The sequence below is a fragment of the Centruroides sculpturatus genome, unplaced genomic scaffold (assembly GCF_000671375.1).
Source record: "Centruroides sculpturatus isolate CEXI.00-Female unplaced genomic scaffold, Cexi_2.0 scaffold221, whole genome shotgun sequence".
NCBI classification, from domain to species: Eukaryota; Metazoa; Arthropoda; class Arachnida; order Scorpiones; family Buthidae; genus Centruroides; species Centruroides sculpturatus.
This window is the reverse complement of record NW_019384612.1, coordinates 656580-668029: the sequence shown is the minus strand read 5'-3', so window position 1 is coordinate 668029 and position 11450 is coordinate 656580. Positions and strand designations below refer to the sequence as shown.

Sequence of the window (11450 nt, the reverse complement as noted above, 5' to 3'; positions counted from 1 at the left end):
TAAAAATTCTCTAATTAGTCTGGAAACGGGGGACCTAATTCTTGCATTCTGTGAAAACGGGTAAGATTAGCTATAATGTAATTATCTTAATCTTCACTATCGTTACTTTTTGCCCAGCGAAGCGGGTCCTTGCAGCTAGATTCTAGATTACTTAGAAAAACAGTCTTTTATATATATAAAAAAAAACTATATTACATACAAATAAAAACCCAGCGAAGCGGGTCCTTGCAGCTAGTAATTATATATACTTAATATATAATTATATATACAGTACCTAATTTATATATAATTATATGTACAGTACCTAATTTATATATAATACTGTACAGACAATAGTAATCTCTCTGTAGCGTGGCGCTACGGACGGTGGGAAAGTAGTTCGGCTGCCCGATGACGTTTTACGTAATTATAGGAGTTTTTTACGGGTTTTTACGGATACCGTTGCAATTTTTTTGCAGTTTTATAGGAATCGTAATTATAGGGGGGTCTACTGTATATAACAAATTTTCATAAATTAATTATTAATAGCACTACTGTAACTTTATATTTTACTAAATTCTTATACATAATAGTGTATTGTATTAAAAGAGATTGAGATTAATTATATGTTTTCGTTATTTTAACAGGGTTCTTTGATAAGTCTTTGTGATGATAATTCTCTTCATTTATGGGAATTAAATTTAAAAGATGGAAAATGGATAATGGAAGAAGTGAAATCATGTTCACTAGAAGGAAGGTATGAAATTTTTTAAATAATAACAAAAAAGTTTTTTATACATATAAATTTTATGTTCAGATAATTAATACAAAATCTTGCTTAGTAAACAATATGTTGACTAACACGCCAAAATTAATTAATAAACAAAAACAAAAACACTGAGTTCGGCGTTATATGCGTTTTATTATCGCTAGTACTTTCGACGAGCTTATTGTCGTCGTCCTCAGGCGATTTAGACAAAAATTATCGAACACAAAATAGAACGCGTAATATAAATTGAAATTGTGCTAAAGCCGTTAAGAACACGTAGAAATTTAAACATAATTCGAAAGCCGAACGAGCAGATAGCTCCGTGAAGTGCGAGCTGGCGCATGCGCAGAGCTATGCTCTCGCTGCATGCATTCTAGAGACTACGAGTACTCGCTTAATCGCTTATACAACGTGACCCATACACTGGGCAGCTCAAGGGTAGGGGTGTTGCAAGTGTCCAAGGTGGTAGTGAGGAGAGATTCCCATATAAAAACAGTTTTTCGATCTTTGCAGCTCTTGAGCATAACCACTTGGGACCATAGCGGGTTGTAACCCTGCTCAAGTACCTTTTTTGCGAGCTCGGTGGTGTGTCTTCCCCTCATAACATCGTCTTGGTGCTCATCAAGGCGGCTGGAAAGCATTCTAGTGGTGGCCCCGATATATCTTGTATTTACTCCCATTGCCTGATTTTCCAACGGTACAGCATAGACCCCCGATTTCTCAAGAATGGAAAATTTGTCTCTATCATTGCAAATAAGTTTGCGTAGGCTTGGAAGTGGGGTTAAAGGTAGAACAAGGTTGTGCTGCTTAAAGATTCTGCAGATACGTAAAGATATGGGTCCAAAGTAAGGCAACGCTACTTGAACCTTTGAAGATTCTCTTTTGCTGCATAAAGTAGTACATGGAAACAGTGCCTTGTTTACCTTATTGAGCACATACGTAAANAATACAAGATATATCGGGGCCACCACTAGAATGCTTTCCAGCCGCCTTGATGAGCACCAAGACGATGTTATGAGGGGAAGACACACCACCGAGCTCGCAAAAAAGGTACTTGAGCAGGGTTACAACCCGCTATGGTCCCAAGTGGTTATGCTCAAGAGCTGCAAAGATCGAAAAACTGTTTTTATATGGGAATCTCTCCTCACTACCACCTTGGACACTTGCAACACCCCTACCCTTGAGCTGCCCAGTGTATGGGTCACGTTGTATAAGCGATTAAGCGAGTACTCGTAGTCTCTAGAATGCATGCAGCGAGAGCATAGCTCTGCGCATGCGCCAGCTCGCACTTCACGGAGCTATCTGCTCGTTCGGCTTTCGAATTATGTTTAAATTTCTACGTGTTCTTAACGGCTTTAGCACAATTTCAATTTATATTACGCGTTCTATTTTGTGTTAGATAATTTTTGTCTAAATCGCCTGAGGACGACGACAATAAGCTCGTCGAAAGTACTAGCGATAATAAAACGCATATAACGCCGAACTCAGTGTTTTTGTTTTTGTTTATTAAAATCTTGCTTAAAAATATAGTTTAAGTATATTTTAATATTTGTCTATAAACATTATATCCAAAAAATTTACTTAAAAACTAGAAAATGTATCTGTAGAAGACATGATGACAACCATAATAAATTGCAGCAAAAGTTTAATGAAAGTTGAAGATCATTTTCAGCATTGTCAATATGCCTGCTTCAGAAAATTTAACAGGTTTAAGATTTATGACCTGAAACAGATCTATTAATGAGACTGAAAACATTTGTCAATTTTCATTAAGTTTGTTGGAATTTATTATAGTTGTCTTTGTGTTTTCTACATTACATCAATAATGTTTCTAACTTATTTCAGCTAACAAATAAATCAGATTTTAAGTTAATTTCTTCAGCATTACTTTTGTTATGCAAAAATGACACAAAATACTATATATTACATAAATGAAACTGCTTTCTTGAGGAAGTCAAATTTATTTATCATGAAGAAACATTTTTGACTTATTTTAGGTTGTCATCAGCCTGAAATTGCAACTGCTTAAAAATGGAATTTATTATTTATAAATTTAATTGCAGTTATAAAACTAAATATATTTTTCGTTTTAATTATGTTTAATTACATTTATATTAATATTTTCAGATTTAAAAAGATTTCATCTTGTTGCCTTCAGTCAAGTGGAGAACATTTGTTGATAGGTACTGAAGGAGGAAACATATATCTTTTGGATGTGAAATCATTTGAAATGACAGACCATATTATTTATCAAGATGTTGTAATGCAAAAGTAAGTTCTATATCTTAATATTTGTATATAAATATATAAAAGTTTTTTAAAAATGGAATATCCATTTTTTAAGGAAGTATCATATCTATAATTAGTTGCAATACATTACCAATATTCTTATCCAGTAATTAATTATCAGTGAAGTGCAGAAATTCAAGAATTTTTTAATTTTTGATTAGAACTATCTAATTTAAGTGAATTAAATATTTAAAATTATTTTTTTTTTACATTAAATTTTATGATTTTATTTAGATTGATTGCATCTTTAAAAATTAATTTTTTTTATATTATTTATTTGAATACAATCAACTTGCATTAATGCAAATTGAATCATTAGGGAAACAGTAGTTAGTTTACTTTATGGAAAATTCATATTAACAATTTTCAGGGTCAAGGTCAAGGCTGTATAATTTTCAGAGTTTAAGGATTAATAGGCAATTGAAATCTCTAAATTATAATATTTTGAATTAATTTACTAAATAAAGTTAAATAAAATGTTCATTTAATTTTGTAAAAAATTTAAATCTAAATGATTTTCAAATCAAACAAAATGAGAAGACAGTTGTTTGAGTGGATCAGAGTGGTTAAACAAAACAAAGTTAAAAGAGATCTGATTTCTTTTTCTGTTGAAGATTGATTCAAAAAGTAGAAAACATTTTTTTGCTTTAAAAGAGTGGAAAAGGAGCCAAACCTGGCATCACTGTATTCACCCCTGATATGTAAACTAGCACATGTTTGCAAGGGACTGCATCAATTTAAAGGTCTGGTTGTCCTTAAACTTTAACCCCTATTTTCCAATTACAGTACAATGGTCTGCTAAAACCAGATGTTTGAATTGCTCTACAATCAAGGTTGAACTCATCGTTGCTTAGTAAGAGAAAATTATTCTACTCAAAATAGAACATTTATTATAGTATCACTTTGCTTTTTTTACTTTTTGATGTGAATAATAAAATCATTATTGGAAATAGGTTTATTTCTTGAGGGTTGTGAAGATAATTTACAGTTCAGTTTAATGAATTCTGATAAAATTTTTGTTTGCTTTATCACATAAAAATTAATGTTGTGACATGACAATGGCATTTTGCCAGAGCAATGGCAAAATTCACTTTAATGCAAGATTTTGCTTTATTGGTATTTGTTTTAAGGTGAGCTGACTGTATAGTTAATTTATTATTTCTTATTTAAAGTAAATTCTTTATTGTTTCAGTGTCCCTGATGATTATAAAATAAACCCAGGAGCAGTTGAAGCAATTGCTGAGCATCCAACAAATGCAGATAAAATTTTAATAGGTTATAACAGAGGTCTTATGGTTCTCTGGGATAACAAAGCTTTAAATGCCGAAAACACTTATGTTGGTAGTCAGGTAAGGAAAATATAAATTTTGATGTAAGTTACCAAAATAGAATTTACTTAATGTCATTTAAATTCAAATTATAAAGAAAATATCAATTCAGTTTGAAGCTTTTCCAACCTTATATATGTGGGGGACCCAAAAATAACCGGATTTTTTTGTATAAAAACTTTATTTATTAACTTTTTTACAAATTCCTTCAGTCACCTTCAAAGTAATCTCCATTAGATGCAATGCAATTGTGAAGTCTTTTTCCCCATTGTTTGAAGCATCTCTGGAACTCTTCAACTTTGATATCGTCCAGTGCCCATAGTGAAGCTGTTTTTACCGCCTCCACATCATCAAAATGCTTCCCTTTTAGATTTTTCTTCATTCTCGGAAACAGAAAAAAGTCGCACAAGGCTAGGTCTGGTGAATACGGAGGGTGGGGAAGGACAGGCCATCCCCGAGAGGCCAAATAGTGAGTCACTCATAAGGCCATGTGTGCGATGGGTGGTTGTGATGGAGGAACCAGTCACCTGATCGCGAAAGTTTTGAGCGAGAGTCTGTGAGAGGATGTGCGAAGGAAACCTTTGCACATCCTCTCGCAGACGTCTTAACATTTTTTGGTGGATTTTTTCAACATTTTCATCATTTCAAGATGTTGAAGGACGCCCAGAACTTCGCAGGTGGAACAAAATAACAGTAAGAGAAACACAACACTACACTCAAATTTAAACTTACAAACTGAGACTGTTTAGACAGCTGTTTCATGAAGGTCTCTACTAACCCCATGTAACGGGAGAACTCTCTACTACATCTACGAATGGCAGCACGCGCTCAGTTCAATTTTTTTTGGGTCCCTCCTCGTATATATATTTTTTTTATTTATGTTTGTTTAGTTTATTTGTAGTTATTTGTTTTATTATTAAAGAATTCATTATTATAAACAAAATATTTATTGTTTCTGTAAACAGTTTTAATTTTCAGTTCTTTATTACTCTCTTGTATTCATGAAGAATATGAAAATAAGAGTGAACATCTTTGGTATGACATTATGCATGTGCATATATCAGGATTGACAACATATGTGGGTAATGTGTATTCAAATAACTGCTTTGTAAGAGGGTAGGCTGAAAAGTAATTCACACATGCTTGTAGAACACAAACAAAAGCAAATATCAAGATCGGGCAAAAAGTACATTAAAGTACAGTTCTTAAGCTTCAAAATCATATATTTATTTTTCAACATCGTCACCGTTAAGGCTAACACATTTCTCCTAACGTGTAACAAGTTTTTTCATTCCGTCACTGAAAAATTCTTCCGACTTTTCTCGAACCCAGGACTTGACAGCTGCCTTCACCTCATCGTCCGAAATGTAATGATTACCCTTGAGGTCGCTCCGAGTAGAGGGGAAAAAAATAAAAATCGCAAGGCGCAAGATCGGGGGAATAAGGAGGGCGTGGAATCGGTTCAAACTTCAGGTTTCGCAGAGCCTCTCCAGTTGCTCACTAGGTGTGTGGACGAGCATTGCCATGATGCAAGATTATTGGCGCCAGGCTGCCTCTAACACAACAAATAATCACCTGGCACTAATAATCTTGCAACGTGGCAATGCTCGTCCACACACCTAGAGAGCAACTGGAGAGGCTCTGCGAAACCTGAAGTTTGAACCGATTCCACGCCCTCCTTATTCCCCCGATCTTGCGCCTTGCGATTTTTATTTTTTTCCCCTCTACTCGGAGCGACCTCAAGGGTAATCATTACATTTCGGACGATGAGGTGAAGGCAGCTGTCAAGTCCTGGGTTCGAGAAAAGTCGGAAGAATTTTTCAGTGACGGAATGAAAAAACTTGTTACACGTTAGGAGAAATGTGTTAGCCTTAACGGTGACGATGTTGAAAAATAAATATATGATTTTGAAGCTTAAGAACTGTACTTTAATGTACTTTTTGCCCGATCTTGATATTTGCTTTTGTTTGTGTTCTACAAGCATGTGTGCATTACTTTTCAGCCTACCCTCGTAATATCATCCAACAAATTTCTGGGAAACATCAGTGTTCATGTCCTCCTGTATACTGAAATTACCTTTAATTAATAACTTTCTCTCATATTTGAAGTAGGTCTCAAGAAAAATTATTCCTAACTCAGAAAAGTTAATGGATTGTTATTGTGATTTATTAATGATTTAGTGGATGTACTATACAAGAACATAGTAATTTTAAATTTTGTGTTACATTATTATAATTCAGTTTTTTATTAATAGCTGAAATTAAGCTATATGGAGAATAGCAATGGGATGCTTGCATCATACAGGACTTGGTTTATCCAGAATTGTCTTATGTTGTTTACTAACATTTTTATTTATATTTAAAGATTATTATCAAATATTTATCTATGTTTATTAATTTTGCTGTAAGAAATTAAAATAATAATTCATAATCTTTGTATTCGGATTTATAGATGGTCTCCAACATACAATGGCATTTTTTTCAGGTCTCTTATCATAAGTCAAGCATAAATAATGATGATAATGGGATACTGTTTCCAAAGCTGCCCATAAGTCTATATAATATCATATGCACAGTACATGTATTGATATATTGTAATTAATTACTGTGCATATTTACTGTAAAGCAATAGAATGACACTGTTTATGTGCATTGCATTTTCATTCAATGTTTTATGATTTTAATTTATTAATTAATTAATTATATCATTTTATTGATAAAGTTGATGGAAACAAACTTTTTATCAAACAAACCAAACAAAGTCAATCCTTTTCAAAAGAATCAAAAATTATTTCAAGGGAGCATTGTAATCTTTTTATGGAAATGATTTATTTTTATTATTAATTCATTTTAACCTTATAAAATTGAAATTAAAAGGATAATTGTGGACCAAATAACTTTGTAGAAAGTTAGTTTCATTATCACTTTTGAGGATCTAATGATACAAACCCAAGTTATAGTTAAGTATGAATAAACTTACTAGTAACTGTTTATTATCTACTGAATATTACATTTAACAATTAATTATTATATCACATTATTAGTAAGTATGAATAATTGTGTGGACTTGAAAATGACTTTCTAATACATTAGTTTGTCATTGTACATATTCATGTTCATAACTCTGGGACTAAGAAGTTTGAAGGAAGAAAATTTAACTTTGCTGTTCATTGATTATGGACCATATTATTGTTAGAATTTGTGCCTGGATTTGAGATATTTAATGTGATGTAATACATGCCCTGTTGTATATTACATATTAGTATTTTATTTGTATTATATGAGAATCTAAAATAACTTTAACAATTTCTTTCAGCAACTTGAGTCCATTGCTTGGCATCACGATGGAACTCAGTTCATGAGTGCTCACAATGATGGCAGCTATATAATATGGAATAAATCTGATTCAACTAAACCTTCTCAAGCACCTCATACGCCTTATGGTAAAACTTAACTTTATTCATTTTATGTAAAACTTAATGTTAGGCATGCCTCCGGTTTAGTTTATTACAATCTAGTATATAAAAATATTCTAAGAGTTATTATTAGCAATGTTTATTTTTCATAAAAGTATAAATTTTTAGAATTTTAATTGTGATTTAGCTTTTGATTTGTGATAAATAAGAAAATGATTTATTTGTAATAAAATTCTTTAACTTCATAATGTAAAATAATGAAAATAATCAGATTAAAGTATTTTCATATAAGTTTCATAATGATATTGAATTATCAGTAGATGGTATTTAAATGAGTCAAGTCAATTTAATTGACTCATTTAAAGTTAGTTCAAAAAAGAGTGTTCTCAGGCATCCATCAGAAAAACTATTACTACTACTGCAACTACATTGTTTTTCTAAAGTCATTTGTGAAATACATTATTACAGCTCTTTGTTAAATAATACATTTATCTAAATAATTTTTTTAATGCCTTTGTAATTAAGTTAAACAATAATATATTACTATTTTATTATGTTCAATCAATAATAATCACTTATCTTAGCATGGATTTTTGGGAGATTAATTTTTCAACTAGTTTATAAATTAATTAACTGTTTAAGTACAGAAGCTAAAGCTTCTGAAAAGCTTTAAAAGAGAAATGCTATTTTTTTAAAATCTTCTAAAAAGTTAAGAGTGATGATTACAAAATAGGAGATAGAAAAAGTATGTTTTGTTAGTCAATAATAATTGAAATCTATACCAACTAGATTCTTCAGAATTTCTCATTAGAATATCAATATTCTTTTCAGAAATCTTTACTAGCTGGATGGAATGGTGTTTTCAGGTGGACAAAAATTCTGTGCAGTATTATTTTTACTTCTGTATATTTTGCATTAGTTTCTGGAATATGATGTCTCCTCCTGATTTTCAGACAATTTTTTCCACACTGTTCTGCTAATACATATTTCTTCCTTCATATCTCATTTTTCATTATTTTTGAATGTTTTTTCCAGGTCTTTCTTTCTACTCTTCTATGATTTGCAGTTTCTATACCAAGACTTTCCTTGGCAATTTATATTCTGTAATTCTTAAATTACCACATCATATTACCCAGTACTTTTATAAGCTGGACCAAAACTTTATTTTAACACCAACAGTTTATCATCATTCATGTGGATGTGGATGTGGATGAATGTTTTCAACCAAATTATAGGTCTTCTTCAGGAGAGAACAAAAGGTTTAAGACCTATAATTAGTTTGAAAACATTTGTTCATGTCCACATGAATGATGAAAAATTCCTGCTGGTGTTAAAATAAGGTTTTTGGTGAGTTACTCATATTATGTTAACTATCTTTTTATTTCATCAATAATTAATTTTTTGTTTGTCTGTCATTTTTTTAATGTTTCTTTTCATGATCTTCTGTTCATGATGATTTTATCAATTCATGCATTTTAATTGTACTTCTTTCTTTCATTTATTTTTTCTATTCTATTCTCTGTGTTGGTTCTATATAATCATATATATAAATGGGTCATTTTAAGTTAAGAGGTACTCACTGGTTAAGAGATGTGGCCACGACATAAATGTTAGAAATTTAATCTAAATATGTAACATTTTTATTGAAACAACTAATTTGTGCATATCTGCAAGGTGGCCAGTCAATTTATTTATTTTATCTTGTTTTATGAATGACCAGGGGAGATACTCAATACAGGGGAGAGACTAGGTGTACAAGGTAGGATACTTTATGAACAGGGGAGAGAGAGATTTTAACATTGCTTTATGAAAGAAAATAGACTTTTTTTTAAGAATCAACTTTATTTATTCATTTTATAATTATTAAATTATCAGACTGTTTATTTTCAAGCAGCCTGTTAATATCTTCATTCTGAGGAGGTGGTAGTAGCAGTGGGTCTTTATTATCCGAACTAGGAAGGGTTGTGGCTTAGGAAGGTAAATTATATATGACTTGAAGTGCTAAACGACATCTATGATTCTTTGCTTTTTCTCTCCTCAATTTTCTAGCTTTTCGCTGTTCTTGGGGGGGGGGTCATTTGGTTCACAGTCTTAACAATTCCTTTTTCTTTTTTCTTTTGATACTTTTCACGTTTTTTAAGTTTTTGTAGTGCGTATTTGTTAGGGTCATTTTTATGCATTGTTACCTTAATATTTCTGCTACATGATTTTTTTCTAGGTGTTCTTCATGTGCCATTTTTTTCTTGCTAACATAATCTGTAAAAGACATATTATACCATAATTAAATGTATGAGATAGGCTAAAAGAGTAAAAGTGTATATTGACTAAATTACGGAACGACAGTTCACGTGTTATCCATAAAAATACTCTGATCTGACAGTTTTATATCTCCCCTGGAATCTTAAAAGGCAGGGGAGATATGACGGGAGATAATTTTTAATTAGAAAACCAAAATAATCATACATAATTAACAAATAAATATGAGAATCTATGCACAAATAACAGTAAATATACAAATAAAATGAAGTTCTTAGACAAATAATCACAAAATAAAACTTACCAGGGGAGAGATCACTTCACTTGTTCACAACTGTACCCACAGAGTAACATTACCGAAATCACTGACAAAATGGCTGCATGGTTAGCTTGCTTGATGCTTGCTGCTAACTTCACATCCAATAAAATGTGTTCAAGGTCACAATTTCCCGCGACAAAGTAAACAAACATCGTTTGTTGACGAATACAAAATGCCAGGGACAAATTAGATGTAAATATTATGTAATTTTACTTGTTAGATTACAATAATTTACTTATCCTATTTTTTAAAATGAACGATTTTGATATTTTATTACAGGGGTGGCCAAAACGTGGCGCATTAGACGATTACAAGTGGCGCTTCAGTTAGATCTGAGCAAAATTGCCAGATTTGGCTTTTTTGCAATTAAAAATATTATATAGAAAAATAAATTTTTTNACTAGATCAGGGGTGGCCAAAACGTGGCGCATGCGCCAAACGTGGCGCATTAGACGATTACAAGTGGCGCTTCAGTTAGATCTGAGCAAAATTGCCAGATTTGGCTTTTTTGCAATTAAAAATATTATATAGAAAAATAAATTTTTTACAGTCCGTCTTGGCGAGTTCATTTGTTGCACAATTCGTTACAGTCTATTTTGAAGATAAAATGAATGTTCTCCACATAGTAAATTACAATGTATGCATGTATTGTGAGTCTTGCGATCTTTATTTCCGATCAGTTTACAGGCGTGTAAATGGTTGAAAACATTTATTGTAATTAAAGTTATTCCAAGCCCATCTCGTTCTCGGTACCAATAATTGTGGTGCGTAGTAATCTTCACCAAACAAGACTCTGGCAGCTATAGCACCATCACCAAGCAATCACCCTCTCGTACAGTAGATCATTGCTGACTATTGTAAATTGGTGCTTCAATAAACTGTCAGCAGTTGAATTAATTAATTTATTAATTAATTCAAATGCGTGATTAAGTTATTCCCTTTTCTCCCCTAAGCGAAGCAGATTTATTCTTATCTCTATTTATCAACCCCTAACATTGAACGTAAGACTGTATAAAGTGTCCGATTTATATGGCGCATCTGAACTCGTCTGTCAGAAAATTGGCGCATTGTATGCAAAAGGTTGGCCACCCCTGA

The 11450-nt window shown here is 31.9% G+C and overlaps 1 protein-coding gene across 2 annotated transcripts in view; it reads left to right on the top strand.

Annotated features, from left to right (window-relative positions):
- The first annotated feature begins 602 nt into the window (after window positions 1–602).
- Window positions 603–11450, top strand: part of LOC111625274 (lethal(2) giant larvae protein homolog 1-like) — an 88521-nt gene continuing 77673 nt past the window's right edge. For both annotated transcript variants that reach the window (XM_023368376.1, XM_023368377.1), the window contains exons 1-4: window positions 603–736; window positions 2876–3019; window positions 4230–4386; window positions 7681–7807. In XM_023368376.1, the coding sequence (XP_023224144.1) occupies window positions 702–736; window positions 2876–3019; window positions 4230–4386; window positions 7681–7807 (463 nt within the window). In that variant the 5' untranslated portion in view covers window positions 603–701. The remainder of the gene's footprint in view (window positions 737–2875; window positions 3020–4229; window positions 4387–7680; window positions 7808–11450) is intronic.